General features: G+C 47.8%; 4 protein-coding genes across 4 annotated transcripts; 3 read left to right on the top strand and 1 right to left on the bottom strand.

Moving 5' to 3' along the window:
• The first annotated feature begins 196 nt into the window (after positions 1-196).
• Positions 197-1,370, top strand: L228DRAFT_245289 (hypothetical protein). The gene is made up of 2 exons (XM_018332124.1): positions 197-783; positions 1,226-1,370. The coding sequence occupies exons 1-2, from the start codon at positions 452-454 to the stop codon at positions 1,278-1,280; spliced, it is 387 nt and encodes a 128-aa protein (XP_018189921.1). The 5' UTR covers positions 197-451; the 3' UTR covers positions 1,281-1,370.
• Positions 1,371-1,566: 196 nt separating this feature from the next.
• Positions 1,567-4,154, bottom strand: L228DRAFT_281447 (vacuolar fusion protein mon1). The gene is made up of 5 exons (XM_018335888.1): positions 3,264-4,154; positions 2,328-3,208; positions 2,085-2,266; positions 1,801-2,035; positions 1,567-1,694 (listed from the first exon to the last, which is right to left on the bottom strand). The coding sequence occupies exons 1-5, from the start codon at positions 4,012-4,014 to the stop codon at positions 1,686-1,688; spliced, it is 2,058 nt and encodes a 685-aa protein (XP_018189920.1). The 5' UTR covers positions 4,015-4,154; the 3' UTR covers positions 1,567-1,685.
• Positions 4,155-4,310: 156 nt separating this feature from the next.
• On the top strand, positions 4,311-10,334 carry L228DRAFT_266707 (hypothetical protein; the record flags this gene model as incomplete). Its single annotated transcript, XM_018334897.1, has 7 exons — positions 4,311-4,410; positions 4,486-4,610; positions 4,666-4,815; positions 4,880-7,146; positions 7,218-7,453; positions 7,519-8,990; positions 9,042-10,334. 7 exons carry the CDS (start codon positions 4,311-4,313, stop codon positions 10,332-10,334), a joined length of 5,643 nt encoding a protein of 1,880 aa, XP_018189919.1.
• Positions 10,335-11,143: 809 nt separating this feature from the next.
• L228DRAFT_237302 (high affinity methionine permease) lies at positions 11,144-12,810 on the top strand (the record flags this gene model as incomplete). The annotated part of the gene is made up of 2 exons (XM_018330917.1): positions 11,144-11,573; positions 11,648-12,810. The coding sequence occupies 2 exons, from the start codon at positions 11,144-11,146 to the stop codon at positions 12,808-12,810; spliced, it is 1,593 nt and encodes a 530-aa protein (XP_018189918.1).
• Between the last annotated feature and the right edge of the window lie 2,384 nt (positions 12,811-15,194).

Here is a 15,194-nt window from a genome sequence, read left to right as displayed (position 1 = left end):
TCCCATAGCGATCAAGACTTGCACTTTATCTCTTCAGATTTTTCATTTTTGATACGTAAGACGAGACCCAAGACCCAAGACCCAAGACCCTAACAGGATCTTCCGCGCTTGTTGTAGTCTTTGTAGGTGACTCATGTAATTGTATTTAAACCCACGTCAAGGACTCGAGCCCGTGAGATATCCTGTTGTCGAACCTCATATTTGCATTCTTGTCAGATATTGTGCCTGCCTACCTACCTACCTACCTACCTACCTACCTACAACCCTACCTACTTACCCAACCACCATCTATCCGTCTACCTACCTACCTACCTACCTACCGTCTCTACATAACTACACCTCCAACACAACAAAACAATACAACAACCACTCCAACCGCTCTCACAATATCACTATCCGCAGCGAAAACAACGAAAAACAACGAAAGACAAAGGGGACCACAAAAAAAATAATGTCCGCTCCATCCGCCGCCAAACTCGCCAGCTCTGCAACTGCCGCAGCCGCAGCAGTCGCAAAATACAAGCTCGTCTTCACCGTCCCACATACCAGCCTGGCAGCATGCAAAGCCGCCATCTTTAGTGCCGGTGCAGGCCGGTACCCTGGTCCGGGGAACTACACGCAGGTCTGCTTCGAGATCCCGGGCATCGGGCAGTTCATGCCGGGCGACACGGCGAATCCGAATATCGGGGCGCGCGGCGTACTGGAGAAAGTCGAGGAGATGCGTGTCGAGACGCTGTGTGTGGGGACGGATGTGGTTCGTCAGGCGGTTGATGCGTTGAAGAGGTATGAGTATAATAGTCCTATTCGCCCAATCACTTTTTTGTTTCTTTTTTTTTTTTTAATAGTTTCATTCATTCGTTCTCTCTCTCCCCCTTTTTTCTTTCTGCACTTCTTTTCTTCATTCATTCGTTCATTCATTTATTCGATTCTTCTATTCTGAATTTACATCTCAATGTCGTGAAAAAAGAAGGAGAAAAAGAAAAGAAAAGAGAAACAGTAAAAAAGAGAGAAGGAAATAAAAAGAAAAAGGAAAGAAAAGGAAAAAAAAAAGATAAGAAAAAGTAATTTGGTTTGGCGCGTTTGTTTGTCATTCTAGAGGGACGATTGAACAGCATTGGGGAATTGCTGGATATGACACTTACACTTGCAACTGACATCATGCGTCACGCATCACGCATTCTATTACAATCCGCTGATATGGAGAGATATGCTAACGTGTTCGTAGCGCGCATCCGTATGAAGAGGTGGCGTATGAGGTTTACAAACTGGAAGACTTCTGAGCCAAGAGAGAAGAGGATTAATCAGACGAGATACTTGGGTGGAATTTGGCTGTCAATATACGAATACAAACATAAATACAATACACTGGTAAAAAGATATATATTCTTGTAGAAAGTCTATCTGTGCCAGATTGAGAATATAACTGAGCAATACTTGTGTGAGAAGTAGGAGAAAGATGCGATGATATGCGACAGATGACCAATGCATATATAAGAAAAAAAAAATAAAAAAAAAAAAAAAAAAAAAAAAAAAAAAAAAAAAAAAAAAAAAACAAATGACAAACGTGCCATGGGATATAAAAGCCAGGAGAACCGCCCGCCTGCCAAACGCCTGGTTTGCCGAGATATATGCAACACAACGCAGGATGCGAATGTGCGCGATGAAATTAGTAAGGACGAAAGATGTTAGAATACCTGCAAGTGATTAGCGAGTGAAGATGAAAGGAAGATCAGGAAGTAAAGGGCAAAATAACAGAGGACCAAGAGGAAGAATTGACAAAAATCTTTGAAAAGTACGTACAGCTCCTCCGATGATAAATATTCGCTCCTCCTCCTTTCGAGCCCATTGGACAACCTTGTTTGCGCTTTGCGCGAGAGCACCGCGACTCGCAGACGGGCCGGCAACACAGTACAGCTCAAAAAGAGGTGTTGTCCACGCGAGTGAAATCGAGTCCCGGCTGACGCAGTAATGGACTTTGAGATGGGAGATTTTGGAATGCACATTGGCATGTAATGTATGATATATCGATAAAAGCCTACAAGTCGCGTAAGCATCAAGTTCTTAAACCATTCAAAGAAACATACTTTCGTCGAGCGACTAAGCCTTTGAAATGCGGCTCAAATGATGGCATAGCAAATTGAACATTTGCTTTTGACTTGTACAAAAAGTGACGCAGTACAGTGCCTGGGACCACATCGGTCACATGAGGTCGTCCTCGACGGACGGCTGCCTTGATCAAGTCCATGCTGCCATTCTTTTGAAGTTGCTAGATTGACAAGTAAATGGACTGTCGTCCATCAGGTATAGAATTCGAAAGGAACACTCACCTCAACAACGTCATCACGCATTTGCTGCATTTCGTAGAAACTCTCCTTTTTGGGACTGATGAGCAAAACAGCTACCTCTTCTTCCTTGTTGAAGGAAGACGATGTGCTTGGCCTTTGACTCTCATCCTCGTTCTCGTCTTCCTTTGCGCTCAAGAAGCTCACGTACATGTACAAAAATCCAGTATTGTTGAAGCCTGGCAGACAAAGGGGTATCCAATTCTCACCGCCAGCAGTCTTTACCCCTTCTGTCTCAAAGAGCATGTTGAAAATCAGCTGCAGATCGCTAGGATGGAGAGAATGCTTCTTGGGCCGAACGACACTGACGAGCCGTCCACCTGCCACAATTAATCCGTACAAGAGATTCTCGGTCCGCGTTTTGAGCAATGTCTGGTCAATCACTTGTCGATGCGATTTTCGGAGTCTCAGACATTCGAGTGCGGATAAGAGTGTTGGCGGAGAGCCACGAGTAAAAGTATCGGCCAAAGCAGAGAGCAATGGCTCCGTGCCCGAAAGCGGCCTCCGCAGATCAGAAGAAGGCCGGTTTGAAAATATGGTTTGCAGCCGTGGAAGTGTCAATGTCGACAAAATCTGCATATAAAGCGCTTCCAATTGCGCTCGGAGCTGTCCATCGCTTTCTCCCAGCCGGCTGATAGCGACTAGATACAATGAAGTCTTTGAGAGCACAACAAATTTAACATCACCCGCGGTGAAGCTTTTCAGCGTGTCGTCTGCGTTTTGGTAAAAGGAAATGATCGTCTGTATGATTCCAATGTAGCCCGATGTAATGTTATCGTCTCCATGTCGACTATAAATGGGTTTGCCGGCAGCAGATAAGATGAGAAAATGCTTCATTCGTGATGTCCATGCGTCTAGAACAGCCTCTATGATAAACTATAAGTACGGATCCATCGCAACGCAGTAGACGGTAAAACCCACCTTCATTTGTGCCCTCTGCATTGATCGCTTCAAGCTCTTTGAACTCCTTCTGAAAATCCTTCTCAAACGCTGCATCTTCGGGCAGAAGTTCATCGGCAGCGTTCTGGTTCTCGCCCTGAGCGGTCATAAACCTCCAGGCGGGGTCTTGCTGCCCATTCCCCAGGACCTCTCCAAGTAGACTTTCCACATCTCCGCCCGTCTCCAATGTAGGGACATAGCTCTTGATGCTAGCAGTATCTTCTGTTTCACTGCTCTTTGGACTCCCGAACCGATTGTTGAATTGACTGGCGACTGACAGCGGGGAAGTAAGGCCTCCAGTGGTGCTGGGATACGTCTCCCGAATTCCTTCATTGTTTACCTGCGTGCTAATGTCGGTTAATGACACTGCAGTCGTCGGATGTGATTGTAACTTGGGCCGGGCTTGCTTTCCAGACAGATGCAAGGTATTCTGCGCATCAGTTGATTCCAGATTTACTGGCCGGGGAGGTAATGGTGGAGGGGTCTCGGCAGATGACTCTCGGTCAATTTCAGATGAATCTTTGCTGTGAACCGTACGTGAAATTGTCTCTGCAACTAAAGCATTGTCTTGTGCCTCTTCACGCCCCTCAACATTTGTCCCAGAGCTGCCATTTCCCCCATTACCTGGTATTCTAGCTTCCTGCTCTGGCGTCCTCGGCTTGGAGCTCTCCGGGGATGGCTGTCCATTGCCGGCTTGACCAGACTCTTTCTGGCTTTCTTTAGACTCCTCCATTAGGCCATGTATCCCCTCTCTTAGCAGAGCAAGTCGCTCGGACTCACGTCCTCTATTCGAAGGTACTGAGCACTTTGTTGTGGTTCGACAGGGGAGATCTGGGGAAGAAACTATGACGGTTATCTTGATAGATTAGTACGGCAGACGAGGACAACTAAAACCGCGAAGGACAAGTGACCACAACATGAACAGCCACACTGACGCGTGAAGCTCCCCAGAAAGGATATAACGATATGCAAACTGCTGTCAATTAGTTCTAGATGTAACGAGTGTCGACTCTTGAATTGTGAGACGCGATGAGTCTCGAGCCTGGCTTCAGACCACGGTCTGTCTCCCCAGCAAGCTCTGGTCGATCCTCCCCTATAAACCATCTGGCTCAGTCCAGAGTTGAAGAGGGTACGTTACAATTCTTATTTATTCAGAAACTTTCAAAAGAATTGGACAGCAATTGACTTGCTCGTGCGTCTTTAGAGGAACTCAAAAAGGACAAATCATATCGAAGATATGCCTCCAATGTAGCTCGTGTGTTAGCATTATTTGAGACTGCTTTGCAAGAATGGGCAGACTACATTTCATTCCTAGGCCGCCTGCTCAAAGTCAGCATCAACTAGTCCCTCCTAACTTGACAGAAGCTGATGCATTGAACTTTAGGCTCTGCAAACACATCCTCCTAATATCACCGTAATTCCTCATAAGACGATTGTTGCTAAGCGCCTGGCACAATGCATGAACCCTTCCCTGCCGTCCGGCGTGCATCAAAAAGCTCTAGACGTCTACGCATTCATATTCTCCACAATTGGCGTATGTACAAGACTCTGCAGGACTTACCACTAGTGGAATGTCACTAATGCTGCGCAAACTGCAGAGAGAACACCTAGCCCGCGACCTGCCCCAGTATCTTCCAGGATTGACTCCGACCTTGTCATTCGCCTCTCTTTCCGTTCGGCCCGCGTTTCTATCGCTCCTGGAAGAACACGTACTTAGACTTGATAAAACTGCCCTCCGTCCTGCCCTGAAAGCAATCATTCTCTCCCTGCTTCCTGGCTTAGAAGAAGAGACCAGCGAAGATTTTGAGCGCACATTTCGAATTCTAGACGGGTTCCGAGATGCCCTCAGAGACAAGGAGACGATCACGTTGGACAAGATCTACGGAACTGGCGATTCATACTTCTGGCAATGCTTCTTCTTATCGTCTATTACGGGCCCAAGCAGGAGGCAAGGTGCACTGGCCTTTCTTGCCAGACGGCTACCGAAACTCGGAGTCGACCCTCGTCGCGGATCAGTGCAGTCGGACACATCCATTGAAGGAAATGGGGTCGACTCTGTAGAAAGCCCTTCATCAGTAGAAGATGTTGTGTCCCCGGAGCCAGGCCTTTTGATCAGATGCTTCATAACAGGCTTATCCGACGAAAATATCCTCATCCAAAGAGGGTTCCTGGACTTACTGGTAACACATCTGCCGCTAGATTCATCGGTTTTGCAAAGCAAGGCAAACCCGGCAGACCTGGAGAAACTAGTTGGGGCTGCGGCGGGCGTGGTCGCTCGCAGAGACATGAGCTTGAATCGGCGATTATGGGTCTGGCTCCTAGGACCTGAATCATCCTCTACCTCGGAGAATGACCGTGTACCTGATACGCCGTCGTCTGGCGATACTAATATCAGACCTGATCACGCCCACTATTTGAAAAAGTTCGGGCTTCAGCCGCTGATTCGGAGCCTCAGGGCACTTGTCGATCGTCCAATAAAAGCGCCTGGGGAAAGAGCTCGACCTTTCAAAATATGCTTGTCTCTAATGGATCGCTGGGAAGTTGGCGAGCTGCTGATACCAGCAATCTTTCTCCCTGCGCTGGAGAATGTTCGATCCTATGAGCATATTGCAACCTCATATGATAATTTTTCTGAAGTACTCAGAAGTGCTAGTGTTTTTTTCGACGGTGTGGAAAGTGGCTTGATATGGGGCGAGATTTTTGGTCTGGTTACAGCTGCCTTGAATGATACCTCATTGAACGCTCGTATAAGACAAGAAAAGCTTGATCTTGTGGACTTTATTGTTAATCACTTCAACATCAGGGAAGAAGAGATGCTGATCGTTCATATGCCTTTGGTGACTCTTGCCCTATTAGCATTGGTCAGGTCGCGAGATGTGAAACAATCATCAGGGAATTCCGATTCTGAAGAGCGGATTCTAAGCCAAGCTTTGAGTATCGCCAACCATCTAATGGAAATGATTCCGAAGCGGGCCTTTCTCGTAAGTACTGCTACTGAACTGTCCACTACTCCTCGACGACCAAGCCAGCCGTCTATCTCCAAGCCTGGCGAGCTGTTAGGGAAGATTAGACGATTCTATGTTCAGGCACAAGGAAATCTCGACATTTCAAACCCGCCTTTCCCAGCAAAGGAGGTTGGCGAGTTGCTTCTATATGAGGTCTCCGGGTCATTGTCTCGGGGTCTTCGCTCGCAGTCAGCTTCATCTATCGAGTACCGAACAAAGCTCTTTGTGGCAATGTTAAACAAACTCCCCCGGCCAGAGTCGATCGATCGGAATGAGCTTTTTGAAGCATTCCAATTCGCTTTGCAATCATCAAATGATATTTCAGACATTGACCTGTCGTACTCAATCTTCTCTGCTCTAATAACCGTCACCTCAGCTCTTTTGTCATCTGGTAATCCCGGCCATGACTTGGAAGGCCAAATCACCAAGCTGGTGGATCCACTTGTGCAACGAGCGTGGGATCTGCTGTCTCCGGCCCAACCGAAATACCACGTTGAGACCGTTCGATGTCTTTGGCATCTCGAATCTCTGACTCCGATGGAGCGTCAGGTTGAGGCAGTTATTTCTCGGCTCGTGATACACGGCTCAAAGGCTGAAGCTTACGAAGAGCATGACATGAACACCGCCAACAGATTTGCGGTACTTTGGACTCACAGCGTACAAGTACAACCCGAAAGTGGGCAGGCGCTTCCTGCAACTGCGTCTGAAGGTGATCGGCGACCAAGCAGAGTAGCAGCGGGAAATTTTGAGACAATGCTCACTCGGCCATTGTTCCTGCTCCTGGATGGTCTTTCCGAGAAAGAAATTGGGAATTTCATGTTCGTCAGGAGTTGGCTCCAAACGCTCCTTAGCATCGACAAGTAAGTAAAGTATCTCGATCTCGTTCGACAGTTCTACCTGATCTCGAAATAACCGGACTAACTTTCCTAAGAATTCTTGTGCTCATCCTCTCAAAGCTCCAGACAACTTGGGCGGAGCGGTCGACGATCGCCAGCTCAGGTTTAGGCGAGGGCGAGTTTGGAGCGCAGTGTGATTTCGAAACTTCTCTATACTATTTAGACACATTGCTAAAGGTATTAAGACTGGCTCCCGAAAATGCTTCTCAGGCTTTGAACCATAGATTCATATCAGGGGCGGTTGAAGCCGGACAAGGAAAAGATTCTGCAAGTAAGTGCCATATCATTGATTAGCATATCTCGTATATACTCTCTCTAACTATTTCATGTCAACAGCCCAAGCAAGTGGTATCAATCTGCAGACAGTTATTGTCCAGACTTGTGTTCAGATCCTCGAAGACTACGAGCCGGTAAAAGACAAGAAAAAGCAAGCAAGAGGATCCGAGATTTTTAGCTCAACGGTAGCGGTATTGGAGCAACTCATGCTTGGCCCTAGTGGGCCCAGCGTTTTTGATCAGCTTGAAGTCGAGCAATTTCTGATGGGGAGACTCCTCTCCGTTCTTGATGGCGAAGAAACGTTCCTTCAGAAATCGCTCATGGACGCCCTTCTGGCTGCATTAAAACTAAGATTCCTCACCTCCACGTCCAACGAACATGTGACACAACGTAAGTCCGTGTCAAAAGAAGAGAGGAGGCTGTCACGATTGTCCACCTCTGCAGAGCAAATTGACATGCCCTCACCACGATCCATCGACCCTGACCTGTGTCGAGACCTCATAGGATGCATTCAGAAAGGACTCTCGTCGCCGTCAGGGCGGTTGATTCTGGATAACTGGGTAAACTTTCTTGCAGCATGTATCCCGCTTTTTACGGACACGATCTATCAAGTTCTATTACCTCTAGTGGGGTGTCTCTGTGCCCAAGCCAATAATACGTTCCAGGTGCTGAAAGCTAGCTTCAGAAACAAGAGAGCCGTCCAGGAATTTTCACCGGACTCCGCAGTGATTGCCTTTTTGAATGGCTTGGAACAAGTTCTGGCAACAGCCCACCAACGATTGGTGATTGACGAGGCAAAAAGTGTCAATGTCAAAAGCCCGGACCAGCAGCAGGGCTTTTTTGGAAATATGGTATCTGGTGTCTTTACGAGTGAGGCAAACCAAGCACGCAGTGCGTCCACTAATGATCGTTTAACGATAGTACTCTCATTTCAAGACAGCGTCCGAATATGCTACGAGATATGGTCGTGGGAGAATGTGACGTCGGAAGGCTCCGCTGATATTCTCAACCCTCCAGCATCATTCGCATTTACCTCATTGAGAGTGCGTAACCGCGCGAGAAGAATTTTAGAACACCTCTTCTCGGCCGAGGAGCTTGAATGTTTGGAGACGCTTGTAGTCATCTGGCGCGATTCAAGAGTAGCAGCAGGCAACGCTAATAATTCTCGAATTATTCAGCTGCTCCATGTCCTGGACGGCTCACGGCCGAAAAACACGATTCCCGCAATCTTCAATGCCATTTACAGCAGGACGAACCCTGGTGCCCTCGACCCCCTTCGCAAATCTAGTCTCACATCAAATTTGTCAGGTCCTGATATGGTCGATTTTCTTGTCGATTACGCCCGTTCTCTAGAAGAGGACGCAATGGACGAGATATGGGCAGACTGTGTAACGTTCCTGCGGGATGTCCTCTCGAACCCTTTCCCACATCGGCACACCCTTCCTAGGCTGCTAGAATTCATGAGTATCCTTGGTGAAAAAGTGGATGAAACAAATTTTGGAGAACAGCGCAAGATGCGGAAAGAGTTAGGAGTAAGTAAGCGCTTGTCGTCGAAGCTAATGGTTTAACTGATGAACGTACAGGAACTGTTCGTCCGCCTTCTTTCTGCAACCTTCGCGACTAAGCCTGTATCAATTTCCCAAGATTCTCCGCCGCCAATTATGACAGAAACCGTGGCTGCGACCAAGGAAGGCTCTGAACAATCCGCTGAGAAGAAGGCAGCGCGATACGATGATGTGATTGGAATATTATCAACCACTATGCCCCATTTACCCAAGGTCGTGGTTGAACCGGATCGAATAGCCACAGTAGCCTCAATTATCTCCACGAATGTCATCGCGCCGATATTTAGGGCCAAGACGTTCCCTTTTACTGTCACCAAATGTGTGCTGGATCTACTTTACCAGCTATCAAAACTGGCAAATGCGTCAAAAAGTTGGAGAAAGGATGTTGCGGATGCTTTCAATGATCCTCGTTATTTCTCGACCCCTTTGCCCTATGTACAGAGCCATTGGCTGTCACTCCTCCGGCAGTGGACTCTTGGTGATCAGGATCGTCTGACAGAACTACTCAGAGGTATCTCCGCACCTACTGCAGCCGGTATAATGTTTGGAGTCGGGGCGTCTTCGGCCCGCCAAGAAGCTGATCGCAAGGCGCAGCTAAATCTTCGGCGAATAGCAGCTCTGCTTGTTGCAAATCAGGATGATAATTTTGTCGTTAACTTGCCAAGCTTGGAGGAGAAGTTGGCTGAACTCATGACCGCCACTGCCGCATCATCACCATCCTCTACAACGCGTGCCGAAGTCTTCATGGTGATCCGTGCGATCGTCCTTAAAAACTCGGCCGTGCACTTGGCTTCGCTTTGGCCTCTCATCAACTCAGAACTGAGAGACGCAATCTCGTCTGCGTTTCCGGGTGAACAGTCTGATACGTACAATAGCTTCTCTCTCCTACAGGCTTGCAAGCTTCTTGATACCCTCCTTACTATTGCGCCAGACGAGTTTCAGCTTCACGAATTTTTGTTCATCACTGATACGATTGATGCTGTTTATCGCCCGGAGAACTGGCATGCCACTGGTCTCGTTGATGAGGTCTCCGAGGAGCTTGATTCGACATCAACTTCCAATGCGCATGCTGGCCATGCGAGTATCGGGTCAAGTCATTCAATTCGTGACAGTCGACGACCGCTTTTAAAATCGAGCAGCTTCGAAGACATGCCGAAAGACGACCTTCTTGCGAAGGTTCTGCGGCCCTTTTTCCGCCAATTGAGCATTTACGAATTTGAAAGCACCTATCACATGGGTCCACCGGATGTGCAGACCTGCATCGAGGATCTGCTTGCAGATATTTTCAACGAGCGCACCATTGTTTCGTAATGCGTTCCGCTTTTCTCTCGAGTTTTCAAGTTCTGCATGGGTGGAGTCAGGATGAATCACTTGAATTGGGAGATTCCAGGTTTTCATTTCCAAAAGGCGCGGCTTGGGCTCTTTAGCAGTCGATCTTCTTTTGCTACATTTGACGGCGCTGTTTGCATTTTCGGCTTATAATATCCTACCCTTTGTAAGGACAAACAATGAGGCATCCTCTCAGTATAATGAAGCGCGGTTTCGGTTAGCATCGGCATAACTTTGAAATGATCAGCGTTTCCCCTGTCTTTCGCTCGGCAAACACATGAAATTTTGCGCGTTTTAGGAATGGCGCAAGAGGAAAATGATCTGATGAAAATGGACGATCATCCGAAGCTTGGCAGTTGTTCCTCCCTTGGGGTTGACGACTCGAGGCATCAAGGTGACAATTCTAGAAGCAAAAGTTCGTGGCGGGAAGAAGCGCAAGCGAGCACGCCATTAACACCGCGACGCCCAAAGGGAGTGACAGGAGACACTAACCCTATCAACTTTAATCATTCGACGTCAAGCCGTGTCTCCTGCCCAAAACGTCCAATGCGTTACCTAAATTTTATCCCTTTGGCTGCTTCAAAATACAATGGCTTCAATGGCGCAATTTCTCTTCGTCATGGAAATCGTGAATCATTTCAAGTTTGCAAAGGACCTGGAAGGATTTACAAAAAGTTTTAAAATGCGAAAGATGTCTCTGTCAATTTTAATCTCATGCCGTGCTTCATTGCAACTGTGTGATTGTTTTTGCCAATATATGGTGGTCATTTTACCCGGATAATCATAGCAATATGTCGGCTACAAACATCGAACCCAAGGACAACATTCCAGTCCAACTGTATGCCACTTCTGCAACAAGCCAGGAGAAGGATGGTGCTGGAGTCGAGGATGCCGTCCAGGAGGGCGAGAACGCCTATCAAACAAGTGATTCCAGAAGAAAGATTGGCCTGACCTCGGCAGTGTTCCTCATTTTCAACCGGATGATTGGGGCTGGCATCTTTTCCACACCTAGCAGCATCTTCTCGCTCAGTGGAAGCGTCGGCTTGTCCCTCTTCATGTGGGTGTTTGGATTCCTGTTTGCTGCGGCCGGCATGGCCGTGTATCTGGAATTCGGAACTGCATTGCCCCGGAATGGAGGCGAAAAGAACTATCTCGAGTTTGTCTATCGGCGGCCAAAGTTCTTAGCCACTGGAGTATACACCGGATATGTCATTCTTCTTGGTAAGAAGCTTCCAAGACTGTTCAATATTTGTCTAGTTTTCTTCCCAGAATCTATACTCATATCTCTTTTTTAGGCTGGGCTGGATCCAATTCGGTCATCTTTGGCGAGTATATTCTCAACGCTGCCCAGGTTGAGGTCAATCGCTGGAACCAGCGAGGTATCGGCCTGGCTTGTATTACAACTGCTTTCTTGATCCACGGCTTGGCTCTTAATTGGGGTCTGCGGCTTCAAAACTTCCTTGGCATCATCAAGCTATTGATCATGGTTATCATCATCATTTCTGGCTTTGCTGCCCTTGGAGGTCATATGCACATTGAGAATCCCCACAACTTCGATAATGCTTTTGAAGGCACCACTGGGTCTGCTTATGGTGTCGTTACGGCTCTGTATAATGTCATCTGGAGTTTTATCGGCTACAGCAATGCCAATTACGCAATGAGCGAGATGCGAAACCCTGTTCGGACAATCAAGATTGCCGGGCCGCTCGCACTGACTGTTGTCGGCATTTTCTACATGCTCTGCAACATTGCTTATTTTGCTGCCGTTCCCAAGGACGAAATTCTGAGCTCGGGACGCGTGCTCGCTGCTTCCTTCTTCAGAAACGTCTTTGGGCCTCGCGCCGAGCAGGCTCTGTCGGTTTTTATTGCGCTCTCCGCCTTTGGAAACGTCTTGAGTGTCATTTTCTCACAAGGTCGGCTGGTCCAAGAACTCGGTCGTGAGGGTATCCTACCTTGGTCAAGGCTCTGGGCGTCTAACAAGCCCTTTAACGCTCCGCTGGCTGGTCTGTTTGAGCACTGGGTCGTCTCGGTGATCATCATGTTGGCACCGCCTCCTGGAGATGCTTACAATTTTATCCTCAACGTCATCTCTTACCCGCTCGCTGTTGTCAACTGTTTTGTTGCTGCTGGCCTGGCCTATATATGCTTCAACAAGGACAAATTCAACTGGAGTCCTCCAATCAAGGCCACCCTTCCAGTCACCATCTTCTTCCTCCTCAGTAACCTCTATCTCGTCCTTGCACCCTTTGTACCTCCTCAGGATGGTCAAAACATTTACAAGACTTTGCCGTACTACTTGCACTGCGTCGTCGGCTTTGCTATCTTCGGTGCCGGTGCCATCTACTGGCTCATCTGGGCCATTGTTTGGCCCAAGCTACGGGGTTACCGTCTCGTTCGAACTGTTGTTGTCGAAGAGGATGGTTGGAGCCGCAACCTTTTCTTGCGAGAATACAAGTAATCATGGTTGTGATTCTCGCACGGCTTGTATGTTTTAAGTTAATGGGGCGTTTAGGTAAAGGTTTTGGTTGGTTCGCACAAAAGGAAGATCCTCTGGTTAGATTATCAAAGCAGAAATCACGCCATGGCAAACTCAACATTCAGCAATATTGATACCCATATAGAATGCCATACAAGCGATGACTTTCTCAAGATCACTATCACCCGTCATGGTCCCATTCTGGGATACCAGACTAGGATATAATTCTATTCTTTCAGAAAATCAATTCTCCCCGAAATCCACTTCCTCGTCAAGTGAATTCAACCTATAAAAGTCCCTGAATGGATTTTGATGCAGTCGAAATGCTCTTCGCTCTTCGCCCTGAACAATGAATTGTCCTCCTACCATGTTGATAGATTCTTGCAGAACCGTGATGGTTGCCGAAATCCGATCACTTGAGCAAACTAGTCATGCTCCTCATCGGACAATGTCGGTGCTCTTCTCAAGCATTTCAGCCACATAATATTGGATATTTTCCTGCGCCATGTATATCCGATAAAATGATACTATCAAATGTCGAATTAACCTTCCCAAGGGAATCCCTGCCAATAGCTGTCAGCTTCGCCAAGGAACTAGGTGCCAGGCAGTGAGCGGGGTCATATATTTTTGCCGGGACAGAGGTACACCTTTTTCAGTCCGCGATGCATCAGGCTGCAACAACGCGCACGAAATCATGTAAGACGCTATGGTTTCAGCGATTTATGGCCTTCCATCTTCAGTAAATCATCCGGCGGAGAAGGTTGCCATGGCGGAAAGATACCGCCCGGCAGCGGGGCCGCCCTGTGACTTGCAGATCCTCGGCAATTTATCCGCGCGTGGAGATTGCTGTTAACTGAACCTTCATATTGACCCTCTCCAACAGTTAAGCCGTCAAAGCCCAGCTGCAGAAGCAACTGTGCTTCTACAACAAGCAATTTCTAGCGACCGAATGTTATTGATGCTGGTCATCCTCATACTGAATGAAGAGGCCATCGTATTATTTTGCAATTCGACCGCCTCCACCACTTCAAACTAAATCTGAAGCCGAGGGGGCAAAAATGAATACGAGGTCACATATTCGTCTCTGCCAGATATATCTGACAGGGCGACTCTATTGTCCTTCGCATTGCGGAAGGCCAAAACGTCTTTTGCCACGTTGTCGCTTGGCAGAGAGAACGACTTCAAGACGAACTCGGTGTTTAGAGTCATAGTGATGGCTATCTGAGCTTCTGATTCTACGATACAGTAGGGTGTCCGTCAATGCGTGATTAGAGGGAAGACAGCATTGGGGTCTTACTGGCCGAGAGAAAGAAATACTGATACCGAAAGAAGGCATGAATCTGTCGAGTACGTCGAGTGCGTCCAACTTGTATCTACAGTATACGATGGTACAACCATCACCCGGGATTTACTGCAGTGCCTTATATGTCATGCCTTATTGGCCAATCCCTGACCCCTACCAACCCATGTGATGGTTACGGTGGCTTGTGCTTGATTTGCACTAACGATCTACAAACGAAAGCCATGAAATCGGCATACATGTCTTTTCAAATTCTATTGGACTCGGCGGGCGCGTCGCAACATTATTTGTATGTGGATTCGTCACCAGACCCTAGTTGTCCAGCCTTTCATACCCAAGTACAAGTGGTCCACGCAAGGTTCATGTGGCATTTTGTCAATTTTCCCATTCTGGTCAGGCATCCGTCAGTGCATACCGCCGATCCCGAAATCGATAGATCGTCCAGACCATGACTTTCTCTTTTCTTGATGCCGGGATTCTACGATATGCCGATTCTCGCGTCTCATTGGTCATCTGCTTCAATCTGTTCTCCTGAATTAAACAGTGGACGATGTTACTTTCATCGTGCTCTTGGGGCTTGCAATATCTCCCAAATGCATCCACATTGAGCGCTAATTCATCGCATGACCGTGATGCTACAGTCATATTTGGTTCTTTAAAGCCCTTTCATGGTCAGTGTATCACTGGACAGCGCACCTTTGCACAATAGCTCCTATAGGGCACCATCAGGGGCCACTAACGCAAAGTGCATCACCCCAATTTAAGCTTCTGGGTTAAGACGCGCAACCACAACGTTGCGGTATTCTGCAACGACTGGCTCATCCCTCGGCATCGGCTGATTCCCGGAGGCGCACACACTACACAAACACACCGCCATGTTTTCCTCATTCCTGTTCCTGTTCCCGTTCAGGATCTACCTCCGGCCAGACCGGGAAACGAATCTATCCTTTCCGTGGAACGCCTGACCTACTCCTATTCCGCATGATTCCGCCCTTGCGCTTCCTCGCCTTCCATCCCTTTTACCCCGCGTTTCTTTGTGGTCTGAGGCGTCTGCTTCGTTCCTGGA

Source organism: Xylona heveae (genome assembly GCF_001619985.1).
Source record: "Xylona heveae TC161 unplaced genomic scaffold L228scaffold_3, whole genome shotgun sequence".
NCBI lineage: Eukaryota > Fungi > Ascomycota > Xylonomycetes > Xylonales > Xylonaceae > Xylona > Xylona heveae.
This window is presented reverse-complemented; position numbering and strand designations above follow the sequence as displayed.